This window comes from Ovis canadensis, chromosome 1, assembly GCF_042477335.2.
Source record: "Ovis canadensis isolate MfBH-ARS-UI-01 breed Bighorn chromosome 1, ARS-UI_OviCan_v2, whole genome shotgun sequence".
NCBI classification, from domain to species: Eukaryota; Metazoa; Chordata; class Mammalia; order Artiodactyla; family Bovidae; genus Ovis; species Ovis canadensis.
Window position 1 is genome coordinate 3,573,336 of NC_091245.1, and position 24,739 is coordinate 3,598,074.

At 50.8% G+C, this 24,739-nt stretch overlaps 1 protein-coding gene across 2 annotated transcripts; it reads right to left on the reverse strand.

Moving 5' to 3' along the window:
- Positions 1–224: 224 nt before the first annotated feature.
- On the reverse strand, positions 225–24,496 carry ASB1 (ankyrin repeat and SOCS box containing 1). Of its 2 annotated transcripts, XM_069583799.1 has the most exons (5): positions 24,136–24,496; positions 19,943–20,084; positions 18,009–18,311; positions 7,086–7,471; positions 225–5,936 (listed from the first exon to the last, which is right to left on the reverse strand). In XM_069583799.1, exons 1-5 carry the CDS (start codon positions 24,173–24,175, stop codon positions 5,809–5,811), a joined length of 999 nt encoding a protein of 332 aa, XP_069439900.1. In that variant the 5' UTR covers positions 24,176–24,496; the 3' UTR covers positions 225–5,808. The 2 variants fall into 2 exon arrangements, with proteins under 2 accessions (XP_069439900.1, XP_069439910.1); XM_069583809.1 differs by lacking the exon at positions 18,009–18,311 and having other exon boundaries at positions 24,136–24,263.
- Positions 24,497–24,739: the final 243 nt, after the last annotated feature.

Below are 24,739 nucleotides of genomic sequence, written 5' to 3' on the forward strand. Positions count from 1 at the left end.
CCAGCTGTAACTGTGGATTCTGTCATCACAGACATAGACAATGGATAGTGGAGGATAACCAGCAATCCCTGCCACACGGGCAGCTGGTTTTTGAGACAGAACGTGAGGCCATTTTTCAGCAGAGCAGGAGAGGTATACGTCTACAGATGGGCCTTAGGGACTGGTATGAGGAACAAAGAAAATATATGAAATATTAATAGCAAATACAAAGACATGCCATGGAGTCATGGAGAAACGAATAAACGCTTTATTTAGTTCATTCATTCCCAAAGCTTCACAACTCACCCTCCCACTGTCAAAATAAGTCACATATGACACAGCCCCCAACACCTCCCTACCCAAGAGAGCGCTGTAGGACAGTGTCACCACGATGGAGAGCCATGTGCTTCAGACACTTTAGGGGCACTTTCTCTTCAGACTAAAAACCCACAAACTGAAACAGGCTCATCCCAGTTTAAACCTATGCAGCACTATGAGCGCCTCCCGGGAACACTGGGGGCCCCCAGAGCAGGGGAAAGAAGCCTCTTAGACTCCCATTTACAGATGCCCCTCTCTGCAAACCATGAGGAACTCTCTGGAGAGCCACTGTCTCTACCTGAAGTGCATATACAAAGATACCACGTGATCAATTCTTCTCTCCAATGAGATAAACAGTACACAGAATTAAGGCATTTGGGGGGAGTCAACAGGGAGTAAAGCATTCGTTACAGTTACAATAACCTACCAAAGATGTCCATCCCATTTCTGAAAGCTCCTAACCAGGCCCAAGGGCAGCAACAGCCATGGTCCCAGCTGCTGCAGACAAGCGCGGTCACTACCAAAGAGAAAGGGAAGACCCAGGGCTGATGCCAGCGCTCCTGCAGCACATGGGCTCCCGTGCGTGTCACACCGCACATGCCCAACACCAGACAGAAATCACGGGGGCTGGCAAACACTGCAGGGAGGCGCAGGGGTGCTGGCGGCTAAACCACAGCAGCAAACTGAGGTGCTAACACCCGGGAGAGCCATGCTCAGACACCACACGGAGCTGGACACATGCACACGCACATATCACGTGGTAGAGGCCTGAGGTCCAAAAGAAAGGACCCTCGTGCCCTCCAGACACTGAGCATGAGTTAAGGCAACAGAAGCCACCTCCACCCTCACTCACTTCCCCATCCAACCGTCTCCCTACAATTTACGGTGTATACTCCACAGACCACTGCACTTCAGAACCTGCATGCCCCTCCCACGGAGCTCTCCGAGGACAGGATCCCACTGACCACTCGTGTACACTTCAGTCGTTTATTCCACATCAAAGGAGTCAGGTTGGAGGGCGGGGAGCGTGAGAAGGAGAGTGAGGCCTCAGTGAGCGAGAGAGATGTCAGGCGGCCGAATGAGACACTTCCAGGAGAGAGCGCCGAGCTAGTGGGGCACCCAGGCCCCTCGGGCCCAGCCGCTGAGTGCCTGGCAAGGTGGCCCCAGGGGCAGGGGAAGAGCCTGAGCCCTGGCACCAGAAGGCCCACCCCACCGCCAGCGCCAAGCCTTGGGGTGCCTCAGGTGCCCAGGGTGAGCGGCAGCCCCACTGAGGAGCCACGCTAGCTTCCTGGGAGGGTCCTTCAGGGGTGGCCAGAGGCCCACCACTACAGGGACGGCGCTGTCATCACAGACACAAGCACGCGCTCCTAATCCTCCCGGTGACCACAGGGCCTGTCCCCGGACTACCAGGCAGCAGAGCCACGGGCTCTCCTTCAGCTGCGGACAGGCCGCTGGAGACTCCAGGAGGGACTCCTCAGTCGTGAACACAGGCTATAGACAGACTGTGGGTCCCGACGCTGGCTCTCAGAGCCTGGCCAACTTAAAAAGAAGTTCTGGGATCTGACGAAGGGCAGCCAACATTTTATTCTGCAACCAGGTGCATTAAAAAAAACAACAATGTCGCCCTCAATTATCACCTTCACTACATAAAAGGACATTTTATCACCCAAATTAGGAAGAACGTACCTCAGACTAAGACGACCCTCTAAATGGAGCACACCTGGCTTCCCCTGTGACTCCACGCGCGTCCCTGCCCTTCTACCTGCACAGGACACCTGTGTCACGGCTGCCACAACTCTCACCGTCCCCCGGGCACAAAGCCCAGCCGACCAGCAAGGCCACAGGCCGCCACCACCTCAAAGGCACATCCGCCGAGAAGAGGGACCACGCGCACAGAGACACTGCTGACACGCCACCAGGACGGCTCAAGGGCCCAGTGCTTTCACAGACATTCTCCCGTGTGTCCTCATGACAGCCCCACGAGAAAGGAATGGCCGGCCCTGCCGTCAGAAGGTGGCCTCCCCAGGGCCAGGCCTGCTCAGGGCCAGGCAGGAGGCAGCTCAGCACAGAAGTGCATGGCGGACTTTCCCTGCCTCGGTCCAGCCTTGCCTGCAGGCTCCTCTTACACTGCTGCATGAACCTTCCATTTGAAGAGTCAATTCACAGAAGAAAGGGGAAAAATGATGGCACGTAGGTCTGATAACAGAAACATATTCAACATGAGAAAATTGTGTTGAAAAAGAAAGAAACTGTCCTTTCTTTTTAAAATGTTCTGTTTAACAAGTGCTTGTTGACTAAAACTTATCAAACATCAAAAGAGAACATCAAAACTAAGCATGACAACCTTGAACCCTTTCCTGGAACAAGGCAGGGCATAAATAAATAAATACATAAATACCAGAAATAATATGAAAAGGCACGGATACATATGACATTGATGGGTTTTGAAAATACATTCAGAACTCCCAGCAGGACGCCAAAGCGGAACCCTCTCAGAGGTCTCAGCGCTGCCCCACCTCCCCAGGTCCAGCCCCACCCGTCCACTGCAGCCGAGGCCCTGAGCACAGGATTCCTTCGGCCCAACGGCCCTCAGGTGACCGAGCAAGTGAGGACACTCCTGAGCCAGGCTGGGGGCCCCGGCTCCTGCCCATCAGTTTGTCATGCCCCATGGGCACAGTGCTCTGGACCACAACTTCATCACCCAGGTCCATATTTCCTGGCTACGTGGCAGTGGGCACCCCAGGGTTTGGAGACTGGGCTTTTATAAAGTGCTCTGTGGAGAGAGTGATTCCTTCCTAGCCTGTACCCTACCTATCCCTGCCAACAACAGAAAAAGGGAGCTTTAGTAACGTGAGGCTCAAAACAAGAAGAAATGGCCCTAAGTACATAGCTATGCTGTTTTCAGAGTCATGTGTGGCATGTATGGAATTTCAAGCTAGAGGCTGAACCTCAGTTGCTGGGAGTCTGAAAAAATTATCTTAAGGCTGGCTGGACACAGAAAGTCAACCTGCCTCTATAAAGGACGACTGGCCCTGAGCCCACCACGCTCTGGGGCACACGGTGCGGGGCCCCTCACTCCCTGGCTCAACCCCTCCCCAGTCCCAGTCCCTCCCTGGCGAGGTCTGGGCCAGGCCCAACAGTGAGGATCACTCAGTCCAGTCCTTCTAGAGAGACCCCAGAAAAATGGTTCCACCCCCCAGAAACAAGTCCTGCACTCACATCACCCTGCACAGCAGCCTGACAGCCACTCCACGGCGCCAGCCAGGGGACCCCGCCTCCAGGCAGCCCGACACTCCTGCCTGGCAGCGCCCCGGGTGCTGCTTTCCAGGTCTGTGAACAGTCACCTCCTACCCCAGGGAGGCTCTGTCCCTAACAAACCCCTGCAGACAATGCCCAGCAGGGCACACAGGGTCCCGTGAGCCTGCAGCACGGCCCCCGGGAAGGGAATCCAAGCCAAAGGGCAGCTGCCGGAGCGCAAAGTGAGGTGAGTGAGCTGCTCCTGAGACTCCTCTAGCCAGGCTGAGAAGGGGACGTGCTGCCTTGCGCCCCAGGGACACTCCCTCCAGTGGTTCCGCAACCTCGCTGGCAGCTTGGCCCCCTCCTGTGGCTCCGCCCCTCTCCAGAGGCTCCAGCTATCCTACAACCCTTCCCTATACGAGGGAGAGCCCTCCCGCAACAGCTGCGATGGAAGCCACTGCCCAGAGCCGGAGAGTCCCACCACGAGGGCCACCGGCACACTATCACTCTCCCAGACCAAAGCCCCGCAGTGCTCGGATTTGGTGGCAAAGGCACCATCTGCTACCCGCCCACGGCCCCTCCTCTCTCAGGACGCCTCTCCTGCTGCACGTGGGACCCCGAGTTCTGAATGCAACCCACCCAGCAGGTTCGCAGCCAAGAGCGGCAGCACACAGCCCGCTTTTGAGCCCCCAAGGCCGCAGCCGCGGCCTCAGCTTGCAACAAGCTCCAGTGGCTGCATCTTCCCCTCTGAATCACTGATGACTTCTCTCCCCCTCAGAATTCATTCGTGTGCAAATGGGCCGGCCTGGCTTCCAACACACGTCCATCAACGCCAGGAGGCAGACTCAGAACTCCAGCCTCAATCACGGAAGACCATGACCAGACGCTGCCGGTCTGGTCAGTGAAGACACACAACAATGCTGATAATTAAATAAACCCATATCATTTGTTTAACTGCTACAGAAAAGCTAAACACAGATGTGAAATCTGCCCATTTCTAAACACTTTTCATGGATCCACACAATGGTCCTGAGGCCTCAACAACCAGATGTGATTTCCCTGCAAACAACAGCACCTGGACGCTTCAAAGAGGCAGCCACTGGCCCACCTGTGCCAGCATGACATACGTCTGGCCACGCAGCCCTGCCCACAGCTGAGCTGTTGGGTGATAACCCAGCTCAGTTCTCTCCCTCCCCTAGCCCCTGGCAGGCCACAGGAGACCTCTAACCTCACTGTTATCTCCCTGTTCAGTTCTAGGAGCAGCTACCAAGACATCAGGTCCAAACAAGTGAAGCGCAATCAGCCAAACACAAGATGTTCTGTCCACAGGACACCACAGAACTGAAAGCTCTGAACCACCCAGAAGACGAGTCAAGTTTCTACTTCGCAGTGCATGCATGGACTTCTGTTAGAACTGGCAGTGGATGCTGTTGGACGGTCCTTGGTCCAAGTGGAGGCAGTGGGCCTCCTGAAATCAGTGGACTTCTGGAAGCTCCCCAGAGTGAAATGGCAGAGAACTCGTGAGACCTGTTGGCATGATGCTGGGCACAGCTGGGTATGGGGCTAGGTGTCGAGCTCTGAGCATTACCTAAAGAGACTGTGAACACTGTAGGTACGGACCTTGAGACAGTAAAGCCAACCCAAGTGGCCAGGAAACCATCCTTGAATGAAGCCAATTGACATGATGCCCCCACCACATGGAGAGAACACTGAGGTGGCAAGGAAAGCGTGTGTGTGTGTGTGTGTGTGTGTGTGTGTGTGTAAACATCACATATTCAACCCAGGAGCTGGGAACACAAACTCACAAGTTCAGGAACTGTGTCTCTGTACTCTACTTTTTTACCAAAACTCCCTTTTTCATTTGACTGCAATCAAGCCATCAAGTTGAGACGTGAACCCAGAAGCAGTCTGGAAGATGCCAGTCCTCTCTACTCAGGATATCAGCAGACCTCCAGCTTGAGGACCTCCAGGATATCAGTGGCCCCAACTTGCTCACATTTCAAGGCCCACTGCATTAATTTCCAAACAGACTGAGGAAGCACAAAATAAAGTTGTGTAGGAGCCTCCCAGCTGACACGGATACTGACCCCAAGACTGTCCAATGCCCAAACGCCTGAGAGAGAACACAGTCCGGGGGGACAAGGCTGGTCCTGCTTCACCTGCAGCCAGGCGGGACTCGGCAGCACAGGACATGGTCACGGGGCGAGAGTCAGTGTTAACTTGCACGGCAGGTCACTGCCACCTCTTCACTGCAATCAACGCCGCTCCAGAATTCTACTCGTAAAGCAGAAACTTTTTTATGGGGTCTGGCAGAGGCAGCGAGGGGATCAGATGGAGGCGGTATTTGCCGAGCGCTCTTCTCACAGCCACACGGCACAGATTCAGCAGGGACCTGGGGACACCTGGAATGGGTGGGAGGAAAGGGAGAGACAGAGGAAGGGGGGGTTAATCCAGTTTCTCCCCTATCACTCGGACCAGAGGCTGGTGGGGACGGCAGGCAGGACACAACAATGCTTGCTGCCAGCATCCCAATTTCAGAGGCGAGCCGGCTCTGGTGACAAAGGCCTGTTACCTGCTCCTTCATCAGCACAAGGAGCACAATCTTCACTATCCAAGCATCTGCTCACCTCTGCTGAGTTCCCTAGGCAGAGAAACGAGAGCTGACCACTACGAGCCCTGATCCTTGCCCTCTGTCAGCCTCTGCTCTTGGTCTACCCCAGAAGCTCCAGAGCGGTTTGAGGGGGACAGACCAAGCAATAGAGGAGGGTAGGCTGATCATTTTACTCTGGGTGAAGAAAAGCCTCACTGTCTCTGCCTTGTGCAACAGGCATGAACACAGGCAGCCCAACTGTCCGTGTGGCTCCAGCTGACCAGCACCAACTCTCAACAGGAGCGGGTTTCAATGACCGCTTTAGGGAAAGCCAGTAACAAGAACACAACACACAGGTGTTCTCAAGAGGTAAGGGACTGGGGAAGGGTGGTCACTCAGAGGCGCTCAAGACCCAGGCAGGAAAGAGGGTCAACTCCTGAGTCCCGGAGAATGATAATGAGACCACACCACGGATGAACCCCAGACTCCCTGTCCATCAACAGGGACAGAGCCCTTCTTCATAAATAAGCAAACCTCAGACTTAATTCTAGCAAAAATCAGGCTTAGTTCACAATCCAGAATGATGGTATTTGAGTGGAATTGAAGAAGGGAGAGTCAGGCGCCCCAGAGAAGGAAGAACTTGAAATCTATTGTAAAGCAAACACTTAAAAGCCATAAACGCAAGAGTGAAAGAATTTCAGATCACAAAGTAGAGCGAAGGAGTAAAGAGAACATAATCCCAGGAACTCTGAGAACGTGTATTTTTATAGATTCCTTGCTATTAACCCCTGGTGTCCAGGAATTTAAAAAGAAACTAATCCGGAAGACCATTCTAAAAAATTCCTAATCCTAACTGAAGGTTCTGACCAGGTGCTAATTAGGTTTTTTTTTCATTCTGCAACTTGGTTCATTCAACCGGTTTAAAGAGACAGCCAGGCAGAGCTGAATTAAGGCCACTTACTTCTGGCTTCTTTAAAGACCTGCAGCGCCTCGGGGTCCACCTTCCTCCTGCCTCTCGACTCTGGGCCCAAGGACTCCCACTTGACCAGGTTCAGGTTGGCTCCAAACTCCACCAGCAGGCTGACAAAGGCCGCCTCGCAGCCATGACGCAGGACGGCGTCCATGACGCAGCCGGGCGAGCCCCTGTAAAAGCCCTGCGTGTTGACGGGGCCGTTGCAGTTGAAGTCCGGGTTCGCCCCCGCCTGCAGCAGCAGCTTGAAGCACTGCAGGTTGTGGTAGGCAGCACTGATGTACAGCGGGCAGACCACCAAGGAGGTGAGCCGCCGTGAGAAAGGGGGCTGGGCGTCAGGAGTCAGGTGGTGGTTGACATCGACGTCCGCCCCATACCTGCAGAGAGACACACGGAGAGTCAGGCCAGCATGGTCGGCAGACCCTGACCGCACCTGCAGGGACGGCCCGACGCCCCAGCACCGGAGCATCCCCTGCTCACAGTGGGCCCAAGACTCCCAGCAGGCACCACGGTAGCTCAGAACCTTAGGATCCTCTCACACAAGAAAACTCCTAAGGGAATTCTTTCTAACCTGTGAAGACCCAACAATCCCACGGCTATTTTAACTATTTCAAACAAAGATAAAGAAGGACAATTCCCAAATTCATCTTATGCAATGAACAACAGAATAAACCCCAAACCAAACAAAGGTCATACCATAAAGAAAACTTACCAGTGACCTGCACTTAGGAGCATCAACTTACAACCTCCAATTAAACGTCAGCAAAGGGACTCCAAACACATTAAGACAGCAACACACGATGACCTCATGGGGGTTATTCCAGGGGTGGTTCCTGTATCAGAAACTCTATTAACATAATCCATCATATTCACAGAACTAAGGGGAAACGCTGTGGATGTGACTGGTGATGAAGCAAGGTCCGATGCTGTAAAGAGCAATACTGCACAGGAACCTGGAATGTTAGGTCCATGAGTCAAGGCAAACTGGAAGTGGTTAAACAGGAGATGGCAAGGATGAACGTCAACATTTTAGGAATCAGCAAACTAAAATGAACTTGAGTGCGTGAATTTAACTCAGATGACCATTATATATCTACTGCTGTGGGCAAGAATCACTCAGAAAAAATGGAGTAGCCATCACAGTCAACAAAACAGTCAGAATATGCAGTACTGGATGCAGTCTCAAATATGACAGAATGATCTCTGTTCGTCTCCAAGGCAAACCATTCAATATCACAGTAATCCAAGTCTATGCCCCAACCAGTAATGCTGAAGAAGCTGAAGTTGAATGGTTCTATGAAGACCTATAAGATCTTCTAGAACTAACAGCCAAAAAAGATGTCCTTTTTGTTATAGGGAACTGGAGCAAAAGCAGGAAGTCAAGAAACACGTGGAATAACAGGCAAATCTGGTCTTGGGAGTACAAAATGAAGCAGGGCAAAGGCTAAGAGTTTTGCCAAGAACGCACTGGTCATAGCAAACACCCTCTTCCAACAACACAAGAGAAGACTCTACACATGGACATCACCAGATGGTCAATACCAAAATCAGACTGGTTATATTCTCTGTGGCCAAAGATGGAGAAGCTCTATTCAGTCAGCAAAAACAAGACCGGGAGCTGACTGTGGCTCAGATCATGAACTCCTTATTGCCAAATTCAGACTGAAATTGAAGAAAGTAGGGAAAACCACTAGACCATTCAGGTATGACCTAAATCAAATCCCTTGCAATTATACAGTGGAAGTGACAAATAGATTTAAGGGACTAGATCTGACAGAGTGCCTGATGAACTATGGGCGGAGGTTTGTGACATTGTACAGGAGACAGGGAGCAAGAAAAAGAAATGCAAAAAAGCAAAATGGCCATCTGAGGAGGCCTTACAAATACCTGTGAAAAGAAGAGAAGTGAAAAGCAAAGAAGAAAGGGAAAGATATACCCATGTGAATGCAGAGTTCCAAAGAATAGCAAGGAGAATTAAGAAAGCCTTCCTCAGCGATCAGTGCAAATAGAGGAACACAACAGAATGGGAAAGACTAGAGATCTCATCAAGAAAATTAGAGATACCAAGGGAACATTTCATGCAAAGATGGGCTCAATAAAGGACAGAAATGGTATGGACCAAACAGAAGAAGAAACTAAGAGGTGGAAAGAATACACAGAACTATACCAAAAAGATCATCACAACCCAGATAATCACGATGGTGTGATCACTCACCTAGAGCCAGACATCTTGGAATGTGAAGTCAAGTGGGCCTTAGGAAGCATCACTATGAACAAAGCTAGTGGAGGTGATGGAATTCCAGTTGAGCTATTTCAAATCCTGGAAGATGATGCTGTGAGAGTGCTGCACTCAATATGCCAGCAAATTTGGAAAACTCAGCAGTGGCCACAGGACTGGAAAAGGTCAGTTTTCATTCCAATCCCAAAGAAAGGCAATGCCGAAGAATGCTCAAACTATTGCACAATTGCACTCATCCCACACACTAGTAAAATGGTGCTCAAAATTCTCCAAGCCAGGCTTCAGCAATACACAAACTGTGAACTTCCAGATGTTCAAGCTGGATTTACAAAAGGCAGAGGAACCAGAGTTCAAATTGCCAACATCATGTGGATCATTGAAAAAGCACGAGAGTTCCAGAAAAACATGTGTTTCTGCCTTATTGACTATGCCAAAGCCTTTGACTGTGTTCAGTTCAGTTCAGTTCAGTCACTTAGTCATGTCTGACTCTTTGCGACCCCATGGACTGCAGCACATCAGGCCTCCCTGTCCATCACCAACTCCCAGAGTCCACCCAGACCCATGTCCGTTGAGTCGATGATACCATCCAACCATCTCATCCTCTGTCGTCCACTTCTCCTTCTGTCTTCAATCTTTCCCAGCATCAGGATCTTTTCAAATGAGTCAGCTCTTCGCATCAGGTGGCCAAAGTATTGGGGTTTCAGCTTCAACATCAGTCCCTCTAATGGAACACCCAGGACTGATCTTTAAGATGAACTGGTTGGATCTCCTTGCAGTCCAAGGGACTCTCCAGAGTCTTCTCCAACACCACAGTTTAAAACCATCAACCATCTTCAGCGCTCAGCTTTCTTTATTGTCCACCTCTCACATCCATACATGACTACTGGAAAAACCATAGCCTTTGTTGACTAGATGAACCTTTGTTGGCAAAGTAATGTCTCTCCTTTTTAATATACAGTCTAAGTTGGTCATAACTTTCCAAGGAGTACTTACTTTCCAAGGAGTAAGCGTCTTTTAATTTCATGGCTCCAGTCACCACCTGCAGTGATTTTGACTGTGTAGATCACAACAAACTATGGAAAATTCCTCAAGAGATAGGAATACCAGACCACCTGACCTGCTTCTTAAGAAACCTATATGCAGGCCAGGAAGCAACAGTTAGAACTGGACATGGAACAACAGACTGGTTCCAAATAGGAAAAGAGTACGCCAAGGCTGTATACTGTCACCCTGCTTATTTAACTTATATGCAGAGTACATCATGAGAAACGCTGGGCTGGAAGAAGCACAAGCAGGAATCAAGATTGCTGGGAGAAATATCAATAACAGGTATCAGCTATGCATATGACACCACCCTTATGGCAGAAAGAGAAGAAGAACTAAAGAGCCTCTTGATGAAAGTGAAAAAGGAGAGTGAAAAAGTTGGCTTAAAGCTCAACATTCAGAAAACGAAGATCATGGCATCCAGTCCCATCACTTCATGGCAAATAGATGGGGAAACAGTGGAAACAGTGGCAGACTTTGTTTTTTGGGGCTCCAAAAATCACTGCGGGTAGTGACTGCAGCCAAGAAATTAAAAGATGTTACTCCTTGGCAGAAAAGTTATGACCAACCTAGACTGCATATTAAAAAGCAGAGACATTATTTTGCCAACAAAGAGGTCTGTTGTCAAGGCTATGGTTTTTCCAGTAGTCGTGTATGGACATCAGAGTTGAACTATAAAGAAAGCTGAGCGCTGAAGAATTGATGCTTTTGAACTGTGAGGTTGGAAAAGACTCTTGAGAGTCCCTTGGACTGCAAGGAGATCCAACCAGTCCATCCTAAAGGAGATCAGTCCTGAATATTCACTGGAAGGACTGATGCTGAAGCTGAAACTCCAATACTTTGCCCCCCTGATATGAACAACTGACTCATTTGAAAAGACCCTGATGCTGGGAAAGACTGAAGGCAGGAGGAGAAGGGGATGACAGAGGAGATGGTTGGATGGCATCATCGACTCAACGGACATGGGTCTGGGTGGACTCTGGGAGTTGGTGATGGACAGGGAGGCCTGGCGTGCCGCAGTCCACGGGGTCTCAAAGGTTGGACACGACTGAGCAACTGAACTGAACTGTAGGGGAAAAAGCCATAATTGTCTCTCAAACGCAAAAGAAGCATATGACAAAATTCAACACTTAGACATGTTTAAAAACACTTGATAAAATAGAATATGAAGAATACTTCCTTAACATGATGAAAAATATTTCCTCATCCTAGAAGTCAGCATCTCACCTAATGGACAAACATGAGCAGCAGCCTGGCCAGGAACAAGACACAACGTCCCACTTTCTGGCCCACTATTTCTAAAGGCGTGTTTATCTTTTAAAGTATTAGTGCAACTAAACAGAAAGCAATTAGCTGATTAAAATTGGAAAGGAAGAGGTAATTTTTCCTATTTACAGAGGACATGACTATGTCTGGAAAGCCCTAAATAATTAATGAAAGCACAACTACCAAGCAATGAAGTAGCAGGTTTTATACCAATAGCCTTTACATATACAAACAAAAACAAGTTACAAGATAAAGTGACAAGTATTTCATTTCTAACAGCAAAATAAACTTTAAAGTGAGACAGCTAAGCATAAACCCAACAGTAAACGTCCAAAGTTTACATGAGGAAAACTGTATTTTATAATTAGAAAAACAAAAATTTTTGAAAGTCACAAAAGCAGACACAAGCAAGACATACCACAGTCTTGGATAAGAACACCCAACATCATTAAGAGATCACTGAGTTTATTAATATAAATGAAAATACTCTTCCTAGACCTAAATAAGTTGATTATAAATATAAATACATAAAAATAACATCCTGAAGCTAAATAAGTCAATTATAAAGTTCATTTGGAAGATCAAACAGGACAAGATATAAAAACAAAGTTTTTTAACATGAAAATTAAAGAAAACCTTTTTCATGCCAAAAAAACAGCAGCAATAAGGGAAAAATTGGAGAAAAGGTAACGAACGGTTAACATCCTTACTCTATAAAGACCTTCTGAAAGGAGATCAACAGGTACACGAGCCAGAGACAGAGGAAAGGACGGTTAGCCTTGCTCGTAACAGAAACGCACGTTAAAACTACTGAGAGATATCACTTCTTACCTATTGGACTGCGGAAAATGCAAAAGCTTCCTGACCAGGCTTTAAAGAAAAATGGAGTCTTGTCCATTTCTGGGGTCATACCAAACGGAGCAATCTCTGCAGAGGGAAATCTGTAAAACCTGCGAAACTCCGAAAAGCCGTATACGCGAGGCAGTCCATTAAAACAGCACCCACAGCAGCTAGAGGCAGGTGACAACCCACAAGTTCATCAGGAGGGACTGAGTGATCGGTGGCCAACCCAAGGTGGCCCATCTGACGAGGGACAAGGGGCAGGGCAGGTGCTGCTCTGGCAGTCTCCAGGCCAGTGACGAGTGCGGAACGCAGGACGAGGAGCAGGCAGTGTGCTGCTGTCCACCCTGGGAAGAAGGCTTCACAGAGAACATGCATACGACTCACACCCAGACACACAGGCGTGTCTGCTTAGGGTTCAGTGACGCACGGATAAACCACAAAACTTCTTCAGTGGTTCTCTACAGGGCAGGGATGAACCAGGTGAGGGCAGAAGCTAGACTTCTTTTAATGCACTCTTTTACAGATTTGACTTTGGAACCATATAAATACACAATGTAAAAAACTGAACAGCAATCCCTAAAAACTGAAGCAAAAGGACACACCGTAACCCACCTGTGGGTCCAGCTGGTGCCTGTCTGTCCTGCCCACCAAGCTGGCTCTTCCTTCAGGTCCATGGAGCATCAAGAGCAGCCAGACTGCTCTGAGCACCAGAGTCGCCTGCAAGGCCTGCAGCTTCGAGCAGCCCCAGAGGCGGGAGCACTCTCCCCAGCCCTGAACTAACCTTTACAGCTGTCCAGGAACTCCTCTCCCGACTCTCAGAGGCAGCCTGGATGTGAGGATGAACAGAACACAGGCAGACACAGGAGCCACCTGACCTGGAAGCCTCATTCTCCAACAGAGCCTTCAGGATCCCCTCGAGGCACCTGCCCTTGTCACTGCGCTCAGAGACACCCAAATACATGGCTTTCTGTCAGGTATGTAAAGTTCTCCCAGGCCAAGTGCAAACTACCTACTGGTCATTTTATTCTAAGCAGAGGCCACTGACTACAGCAGGGAGGGTGGCCTGGCTCAGAGTGCCAGAGTCCAGGCCTAGTCAAGACGGTGCCCGTTAAGGATGCTGCCTGGTGAGGGTGGTGAGGAGCCCCGCGTGGGAGGGGCAGGAACACAGGAAGCTGGTTACTCTGAGGAATAAGAAGCAAGCACATCAGAGGTAAGGGGAGGGGCTTCCAGGGCAGCCCAGGGGTTGAGACCGCTTCCACTGCAGGGGTGCAGGTTCGATCCCTGGTTGGGGATGAGACGATGTGTGGCCAGAGGAAAAAAGAAAAAAGAGTAAGGGGAACCAGGTCTCTCAACGTCGACATCATAAATTTGGAAAAGGAGAAGAGCAGGATGACACAGAGCAGCTCAGAGCAGCCCCAGAGGTGGGAGCACTCTCCCCAGCCCTGAACTAACCTTCACAGCTGTTTAGGTGCTGAACTGGACTAAGGCCTCAGGCTGCACTCTTTAGCCGTCGGTGTGTAATAGACACAGGAATGTAGACGGAAACGTGTGCAGTAAGAGGGCCTGCAGACAGCAACACCCGACCAGCAAGAAGCACCCCCAGTGTCCAGATCTTGGCTTTCCAACATCATTCTCCTTGGAGAAACGACAACCCAGGGCTGAATCAGGCAAAGTACATATGAGCCCAGAATAACTCTAACTCCACAGGAAACCATGAGTCGAACATAAATGGATTAAAAATTTGATGAGGAATAAGATATATACATGGTTGCAAAGTACCTATCCACGAAAGTATTTATTAATCACAGAGGGAAAAAGAGGAGCTTCACAACAGAGAAAGCTGGCAGACACCGCCCTGGTCAACGAATGAAAGGGAAGGTCAGCAGTACTGGGACCAATGAAACCACGCGCAGCTTGACCGGATGCACGGAGCAGAACAGAGCCTGGCTTCTGAGAGTGTGCCCTGCCCCGGAGCTACCACTGGAGGCAGCACCGCGCACGGAGCCCCCACCGCCCTCCCAGACCCCAGACCCCTCACGGACGCTGTCGGCACAGTCTGTCTCACATGAGGGCAAGAGGCATGATGACGGGGTCCACTGTGCAGGGGCCCAGGGTGGAGAGAAGAGCAGCAATGTCAGGGCTTGGTAAACACTCGGGCCAACACTCACAGCCAGCAATCCTGTCTCATCATCCGTCTCTTCCCCAGAACAGATACCGCGGCGTCACGGCAGCACGGAGCTGAGGAAGACAACAGCGGCACACAGACCCACGGGCTCACAGGACACCGGGCTTCCCCTCTGACGCCGTGGAGCACCGTCAGCCGCGGAGCACCGTCAGCCGCGGAGCACCGTCAGCCGCGGAGCACCGTCAGCCGCGACAGATGCACGTGGCACCTGTCCCACAAGCTGTCCTAGGAGCGACCAGAGAAACCTTCTGACCCACAAACCAAACCAGGCAGAAACTGCCGTTTCACTTCATACGACCAATTAAGAGACCCGATTTCAAGCACTGAAATCTTCTTCCTCCTTATTCTTAGGAAGATGTTTTCCAGAATGTTTGTCATTTTGGGCAACACGACAATCTGGTATTAGCTGAGCTGTGGGAAAGACAGCCTTCATGCGCTCATAAAAACGTACTGGCTGCAATCCAGTTAATTTTAATCCTGAGTATTTTCCAAAATTCCCGTACTGCTTTTAATATTGCTGGCCAGGAACCATGGGACAACTGCATAAATCAACATAACTTTTGCACACACAGAAATACCACTCCTGACCTTTGTAAAACAAAATACCAAGGGAAACGAGAAGCGGGAGCTACTTGCAGAGGGACGTCAGACCACAACAGTGAGAGAGAGCGCCCTGCCCGTGAGGGACATGACACAGCGAAGGCAGGGGTTGAGTTTGGATTATACGTAGGTTGTGTTACTTGTTCAGTAACTTAACCCCATTCTTCAGAAGTCAATTATCGGGTCACTTAGAACACAGGAAACTTTACAATAGAGTCGTATATGCTCTTGGTACCTCACCATACAAGTGACATCCTGTGCTCCAGCAGGATGTCTGAGTAACGCTTTATCAAGAAGGGCATCTGGGCATGTACCTCAGAGTCAAGCCTGTGGCTAGTTCAAAGCACCAGTGCATCATGAACTGATTCACGTGCCCAACGGGATGTCTGGAAGCGGGACGAAATTTCACGGACCATCCTACGCCTGTGCTCAGTCATCAGCTGTGTCTCTCTGCGGACTGCATGTAGCCCGCCAGGCTCCTCTGCCCATGGGATTTCCCAGGCACGAATACTGGAGTGGGCTGCCATTTCCTCCTCCAGGAGATCTACCTGACCCAGGGGTCAAACTCACATCTCCTGCATTGGCAGGCGGGTTATCACTGAAAGTGAAAGTCACTCAGTCGTGTCCAACTCTTTGCAACCCCATGGACTATACAGTCCACGGAATTCTCCAGGCCAGAATCCTGGAGCGGGTAGCCATTCCCTTCTCCAGGGGATCTTCCCAAATGAGGGATCGAACCCAGGTCTCCAGCATAGCGGGCGGATTCTCTACCAGCTGAGCCACAAGGGAAGCCCAAGAATCCTGGGGTGGGTAGCCTATCCCTTCTCCAGCAGATCTTTCCAACCCAGGAATCAAACTGGGGTCTCCTGAACTGCAGGTGGATTTTTCACCAGCTGAGCTACCAGGGAAGCCCTGGATTGACCCTACTGGATCCATTTCCAAATTAATGACTGACATTCTCCAAGATGCAAAGACATGGGACTGAAGCGGCTTAGATTCCTGGGCTAAAAATCCTTAAAAAAAAGGGGGGGGGGGCGGGGGAAGCACTGCATTCCTTTATCCCTCTAACATAACAACCATATCACCCGCGTTTATCTCTCCAAAAGCCAACTCCAGAGCCATGTGATACGTAAAACCTTCTGATTTAATAGAATATATTTTCAATACCTAATTTAAAAACCACACTCTGCACTGGGTGAGATGTCCTCAGAACCACCCACTGTGCCTGTAACAATGCTGTAGTCCTCCTCCACAGTCCCTCCTGACACAGACAGCCAGCTGAATAAACTCCACTCGGTCCAACCACAGAAGAAACTGCCTCCAGAGCAAGGGAAGGGAGAGAAAGCATTGCTGGTAGAAAGAACTCACTGGGGCACAGGACTGAAGATGCAATCTTGTTCAAACTGATTAAATGACAATCATTAGTGCAATTAAAGTAAGACCATAAACCATCTAAAACAACAGAAAGGGAAAGCAAAGAAAACACAAATCATGGAACACAGACATAAAATAAAGGTATAGTTAAGACAGAAAGTTAACAGAAATAAACCTAAAATCAGCTACAGCGATAACGTTAATTGTATTCAGAAACAAAGAATCCCAGACCGTCAAACAGTAACTAAGCACACAAAGAGTTACTTAAACCCACTAAGATTCAAACTAAAAGTGACAGAATGCTACGAAACTGAACCCTCAATGAAACCGATGGTCTCCTCTTGCTTTCATAAAGGGAATAATCCACAGGCAAGAATTTTTATGAGCCCAATTAGCATCAAAATACAGAAAGCAAAATTATGAGAAATACAAGGGGAAACTGACAAATCATAACAGTAATTAGATACTAACAGACTTCTCTGAATTTGGGGCAGATCCAACGGTTAAAAATGTAAAAAACAGAGAGAGGGACTCTGAATAGAATTAACTGAAGCTACCATCTTGTACTATGAAACTACAACACCTGTGATTTGTACTTTGTTACAAGGATCCACAAAAAAGCAGTCTGATTTTAAAAAATAACTTTTTAAAAAAAGAATCTTCAACATGGACATTATATGATCTGTATTATCTGGGCACAATACAATAAAATTAAAAGTTCACAGAAGTTTTTATTAAACTGTTAAGAGCCTCAAAACCTATAAAAACAAAGAGGAAGTCAACTTCAGTGGCACCCCACTCCAGTACTCTTGCCTGGAAAATCCCATGGACAGAGGAGCCTGGTGGGCTGCAGTCCATGGGGTCACTGAGAGTTGGACGCGACTCAGTGACTTCACTTTCACTTTTCACTTTCACGCACTGGAGAAGGAAATGGCAACCCACTCCAGTGTTCTTGCTTGGAGAATCCCAGGGACGGCGGAGCCTGGTGGGCTGCTGTCTGTGGGGTCGCACAGAGTCGGATACGACTGAAGCAACTTAGAATTTTAAAAGTTTAGCAAAAACAAAGCTCTAGGCAAAAGTAAGTTAATAACCTTAAAAGTTTACATTGTTAATCAAGAAAACAATGAATAAGCATGTAACTCAAAAAGTTAGAGAAAAAGTAGAGGAAAACCAAGGAAAACAGGGACAAAAATAGATAAAAATAGAAATTAACCAGTCAGAAAATAAGAGAACTGATAAAGCCAAGAAGCAACTCTTAAAAAAGACAAAACAGACAAATCCTGTCACAAGCCTACTTTGAGATGGGGAGAAAATAAGGAATGAGAAGGCCGCTGCGGCGGCGGGGCGCAGCCCAAGCACTGACCTGATGAGGGCCTTCAGGATGTCCGCCCGGCCCACGCGCGAGGCGTGGTAGACGGGCGTGCTGCGGTGGTGCCGGCTTCCGTTGGGGTCGGCGCCGGCCTCCAGGAGGATCTGGGCGCTCTCCAGGTGCCCGTTCACCACAGCCACGTACAGGGCCGTCTGCCCCTTCACGTCCACCAGGTCCACCTCAGCCCCCTTGCGGATCAGGAAGTCCACGCAGTTCCCGTGGCCCGCGGTGGCGGCGATGCGCAGGGGCGTGCAGGGGAGCCAGCCGCAGCACCACACGGACTTCTCGTTGATGCGGCTGAGAGAGAGCACAGGCAGCCGGGCTGGGAGGCGCGGGACACGCCGGCCGGGAGCAGGGGCGGCCCTCGCGTTACGAACGCCTCCAGGGACTCTGCTGCAGGAGACGCTTTCACACACTCCCCCTGCCAGGCCCACGCCCGCCACAGGAGCCCCAGCCCACGGACCAGGAAACCTGAGGCACAGCTAGACAGCACCGGCACTAAGAGCGCCACAGCAGAGGGACCCCGGGCAGGCTCAGCCTGCACGGAAAGCGGCCCTCAGACCGAGAGCCCCGTCAAGGAACGCCACAGCCATGCAGTTCACGGACCCACCCCGTCTCCAGCTGAGGCGCACGTCACCTCACGCTCCCGGCTCTGAACAAAGCCCACCGAAGCAGTGACCCAGAAACACGCGGCGGGCCAGCGCTCCTCCTTCAGCTGGGAACTAGCTTCCACTGGCCAAGGAGGCCAAGGAATGCTCCAAGCACTCATCACCAAAGAAATACATCCCAACAGAAAAATACCGTCAAAACACCGGAGATTCGTGGAGCCCAAGTATTAGAGGAAACAATAACAGTGCTTGAAAAAGCGATATGAGACTAGCTGGCCTGACACCTAGCGTAACTCTCCTTTATTCTATTGTTACATCTGCAGTACCGCAAAGATTAGATGTTTTCTTCAGACTTGAGTCACTGATATTAAATATTCATGTGCAATCCATCTATTTGCTCTGTATGATGGCCCTTTCTGGATATTTGAAACTATTTTTAATAAATATCTGTTCTAATGAAATGATGCTAAGACATTAGAAGGGAAGGAGGAAACCTGTTTCTGTATTGTTAGAAATCCTTCTCTGGGGAACTACCCACAAAAAAGGGGTACAAATTTCAGGATCAATATGCAGACATTTGTCCCATCAACGCACTGCCAGCCTAAGCCCGAAGGGGAAACAGACACACAGAAAAAGCCTGGAGTTTCCAGCTGCAGATGAGTTTCAAACCTATCTGAGATTCCAATCTCAAACACACAGCCAGCCAGCAGAGTCTCTGTGCTCCCCCGGGTGTCTCCAGGAGGGAGACGTGATAGCAAGACTCTGATGCTACTGATCAAGGAAGGGCTTGCACTGGTCATGGGATGTGGCAAGGCAACAGGCAGGGCGCTATCAACAAAAGGAGCCAGAAGGTGGGCGCCCGGATCCCCCTGGGCGAGGAGACAGCAGACCAGAGGCTGAGCCCGGGGCCCCGCAGGCCGACGCCTGGGGGCCTGAACAGCCACGGCAGAGCTGTCAGGGTGTTGTCAGGTGTGGCCCGCCAGGCAGGCTGGACACACGGGGGCCTGATGCAACACTTCAAGGAGAGACTTTCTGTACCCGACTCAGGATAAAAGCCAGATGAGGCTCGCCAAGGCGCAGGGCCGCTGCTGAAGAGATAGCGAGGCTGGCATCAGGGGTAACCTCAGGGAAGCTGACACCCGGACAGCACCAGACGGTCACTGACAGAGCTGGGCCTGCACTCACGTCTCCAGGCCCTGTTTCTCTGGCTGCCGGCCACAAGCCTGCCGGTGCTTCCCTCAGTCCCCGCTCTCCCCGCCCCCTGGAGCTGGAAAGTATCAGGGGCTCCCCAGCTCCAGGCAGCGCCTCAGCAGCGCTCACCTCCGGTAGCTCTCTTCCTGCAGCAGGCTCCGCAGGGTCTGCAGGTCCCCCACGTAGGCGGCGTCGTGCAGCCTCGTGTCCTCGCAGTGCTCCAGCGGGTGGTCACAGAACTGCTCCCTCAGCCACTCCTTCAGATTAGGACCTGCACTGGAGAGAGGGGCGCCTGTCAGCTCCGGGAGGCCCTGCCGGGACAGCCAGCAGGGGGCACCGCCCACCCAGGACAGGGTCAGTCCTGCAGTCGTGCCCCACTCTTGACGACCCCATGGACTGTAGCCCGCCAGGCTCCTCTGTCCATAGAATGCTCCAGGCAAGAGTACTGGTGTGGGTTGCCATTCCCTTTCCAGGGGATTTTTCCAACCCAGGGATAGAACCCTCGTCTCAGCATTGCAGGCGGTTTCTTTACTGCCTGAGCCACCAGGGCAGCCCTTCCCACCGAGAGGGTGCTCTCCAACTTTCAACAATAGCACATCATTCCCCTGCCTCCAGAAACTTCCAGAGCCAGAGGGACGTAGAAAATCTCCTTGAATAAAGCTAGCATGTGCCCAACATCAAACCAGGCACGAATACAACGTTTAAAACTTTGGCGGGGTGAGGCATCAAAATCCAGACCTACTTAACAGAGAAGATCCTAAATAATATATTAACAAAGCAAAATCTGAAATATGAATCAAAAAAAAGTCACCACAGGACTTCCCTGGTGGTCCAGTGCTTAAGACTCCAAACCTCCACCGAAGGGGGCCTGGGTTCCACCCCTATTCAGGGAACTAAGATCCCACAGTGTGGCCAAAAAATAAGTCAACATAAAATTACTCTAATTTATTCCAAAAATGTCAGTACTGGGGGAAAAAAACATAAAATCCTCTCCTACACTACAAAAAGATGCTTGAATTTAGCAAAATTCAGTACCAAAAAAGTACTGCTCCATATAACACGAATGACTCTGCCATGCTAATCTAGGTAACAGCCTCACTACATAGGAGTCCCCATGAGTGACACACATTTTGGTACCTCAGATGAGTGCACTTTACTGAATGTAAACTGCACCTCAGTAAAAAGGAAAAAAATCTAAAATACAATGATATAAATAGAAAGCCAGACCTATATAATGAAGACTATAAAACTGAGAAACAATAAAGGCTAGAATGAATGCTGAAAACCACACAGTGTACTGGGATAAGAGTCAATGCTAGGAAAATTTTAAGTGATACCAAATAAATTAAGGGATTTAAAAAATCTCTTTGGGGCCTTTACATGAGATATGACCAAAATATTCTAAAGGTTTATTTGGAAATAAAAATAAGAAACACTTTCAGCTTATTCAGTATGTATGAGAAGACATCTACCCTACTGTTGTTGCTGTTGCTAGGTCACGTCAGTCATGTCTGACTCTGTGTGACCCAACAGACGGCAGTCCACCAGGCTCCCCTGTCCCTGGGATTCTCCAGGCAAGAACACTGGAGTGGGTTGCCATTTCCTTCTCCAACACATTAAAGCAAAAAGTGAATGGTAGAAATTATCTCTCATTAGAATCAAAAGATAAATAAAACAATCAATTGCCCAGAAAAGAGCTTAGCATAAATAATATGTCAGAAAGGGGCATCAAAGTTAAGTGAGGAATGGGAAGAGTAGTTGCTATAAATGGAATGCTTGTGTCTCCCAAAATGTTCTGCCAAATAATATGCTGGGAGTCCTAACACCCAGGTGATTATTAAGAGGTGGGTAGGACCTTAGTGGTTAATTAGGTCATGAGGGCAAAGCTGTCATGAATGGGATTAGCACCTTTATAAAAGAGACCCTGGAGCGTTCCATGGCCCTTCTGCCACATGAGGACACAGCAAGAAGATGGGCATCTACGAACCAGGAAGCCCTCACCGGACACGAAATATGCCAGTGCCTTGGTCCTGGACTTACCAGCCACCAGAGCAGTGAAAAATAAATGTCTGTTGTTTATAAGCCATCCAGTCTACTCTGCTATCACATCCTGAATGGACTAGACCCCAAGTACCGGTCACTCTTCAACAATGCAGGTTTGATCTGCAGGGGTCCACTTATACGTGGGCATCTTCAGCAGTAAATACCACAATGCTGCACTGTGGTCAGTGCCTGGTGGAATCCCTAGATGTCCGGGAACCTCACACGCAGAGGACCCCCAAGTTGTCCCGACAGTCAACTGTAGTCAACAAATTTTGTACAATGACATACCTACAGCTGACCCTTGAATAACATGGTCTGATGGGTCCACTCACACACAGATTATTTTCACTAAAAACACACTACACTACACAATCCATGGCTGGCTGACTTCTTGGATGCAGAACCTCAAATATGGAGGGTCAGTTGTAAAGTCAAAGGATTTCTGATTGTGGCGGAGCCCTGGTAACCCTCTGGGTTGTCAAAGGTCAACTGTGATTGAGCTCTTCACCTCACCATGGAGCCTTAAATGTCTTCAGATAATTACGAGTTCCATAAACTTAACTACATTGACAGGAAGCAGAAGGAAAGAGCATGAACCCAGACTGCTTCACCAAGTCCCCACAGTGCCAGGCAGCCTAGCACATGTGACCCTGCCACAGGTGGGCTCTCCAACCCTAAAGCTGCTTTTCATATCCAAATCAGATGTTCTGCCTACCGACTGTATACAAGGCTGGGCCATAGCACACTCCAGGATTTGATAGTTCATTACCAGAAGTCAGACACAAAGGCCCCAGGTCGCTGGGCAGAGCCGGGAGGGTCACTCAAGCACCCGCCACGACCAGGCCTCAGCAGATCAATGAGAAGGCATCGAGAAGCCCTTGGGCCCCCAGGCCAATCCTCCTCCAGAAGTTATTCTCCACTGAGTTACCCACAGAGTGGAAAAGTTCAAAGGAGGAATAAGACTCGGAAGCTGTAAGGAGACTGACACACTTGCTAAGTTCTCCTCCAAGCCTGCCTTTGTTGGCCTCTTCCAACCTACCACCTGCCCAGCTCCAGATTCAAGATAACTTTATGTCTGCATTGTTCTGGTCAGCTTCTCCAACGACAATACACCACTTAGGCATCAACCTTGACCCCTCTACTCCCAGGCCAGCAACACTGTAAACGCTGAAACAGCACCACCTGGATATTAGAGTGCCTATGTGTAGGGCAGAGTCAGTCTGCCTTCCTTCCACCAGACCACCCTCCACGCCGGGAAGCAGCAGGCAACCCTCCTCCTCCTCCTGGACACCTCTGCGTCCTTCCCTCACGCTCACAGGAAATGGTGTCCAGGACCCTAAGGTCTGGCTGTACCTGGGGCTAGCCGATACCAACCAAAGCCTGGGATGCTTTGTGTGTGTTTTTGTTCACTGGGGTATCAGTTCCTCAACCAACTGTTTACTGGATAATGAATGGAGGGAAGGATGAAAATCACTACTTGCACCTGTCTCCAAATCAACGTTATACCTTAAATTCTGGCACATTTAGGAGTAAGAGTAAAAAAATTCTTAGTTTATTACTAACTAACGAACTCTGTGGAGGGGTGTCTCATTGGATGTGCCTGTACCGCCCGCAGCATATAGAAGCACTTGGTACCCAGGGCAAACTCAAACAGGCAAGGAGGGGAACCGCCACCCACCCACCCCAGCCCACAGGTTAAGAGAAAGCCGCTCCCGACAGCGAGCAAATGCACTCCCCTGCAGATTCACACCTGCACAGCAGGAAGATTTCAAGGTGGGGACCCCTCCCCCAGTCCCGTGGCTATTCTGGGCAGTGGGCGTGCGCCTTTCTAGCCCGCTAAACTAAACTCTGTCAGGGCTGCCTCCCCGCCGGTGGGCCAGGCCCCCTGCAGCGGACTTGCTGTGTCACTGACAGCTCGCTGGGGTGGCGTTATCGCGGTCCCTTGCCCGTGCTAGGGCTGGAGTCGGGGCAACAGAAAAAAGGGCACCCGCCCTCCCAGGGGCTGACCCCTGGGGCTTTTCACACCTCTGGGTGCGCTCAGAACTGGAGAATGACCTACGTCCTCTTTACGGCTGGGGGCGGGGGATGTCACCTCCAACCCCCTAGGCAAGCTCCACAGGAGGGGAAGCCGAGCACCCGGGCCCCGGCGAGGTGCGCTGACCGACCCCGGCGGCTCCGTGAGGCCCTGCCGGTCACGAGCCGACGCGGCTTGGGCGCGACTGCCTCGGCCCCCTCGGCCCCGCCGCCCCCACAGCCTGGCGGCCGCGCGCGCACATTACCTGCGGGCGCCGGCCCGGCCCGCCCGCCGCCCTCCGCCATGGGCTCCGGCCTCCAGCCCGTCCGCAGCCGCCTCCCCCCGCGCGGCCCGCCTCAGAGACCCCGCCGGCCGGAACCACTTCCGGAGCCACAGCGCGCGCGACCGCTTCCGGCGCCACGGGCAGTGGCCGTGCGAGGACGCGGCTTCCGGCGGGCGCGCGCCTCCCTCAAGGGCTTCTGGGGCCTCCCGCTCCCGCTACGCTCGCGACGTGAGGCCCAGCGGGCGCCGGCGCCTGGGCGCGCGCTGCCGCGGACAAGCTCTGGGGCGGGGGGCGGGGCGGGCTGTCGGGCACCGCCTGGGCTGTGTTTGTCCACAGGAGGAGCGGAGGAGTCTGGGAAAATACGGCGCCTGGGGGCGGGGTCTAATTTGCATATCCTAAGAACTCAGGTTAGTCGGGCCCGTCCCCGCCCCCACTGGGAGGGCGTAGCCTTCTGCCGGGAGAATGTGGGAGGGACCAAGGGAGGGTTTAGCTCCGGGTTCGAATCCCAGGGGAGCCAATCTGATGGGGCAGTGCTCTGGGGTTGCTTCAGTCATGTCGGACTCTGCGACCCCATGGACTGTAGCCC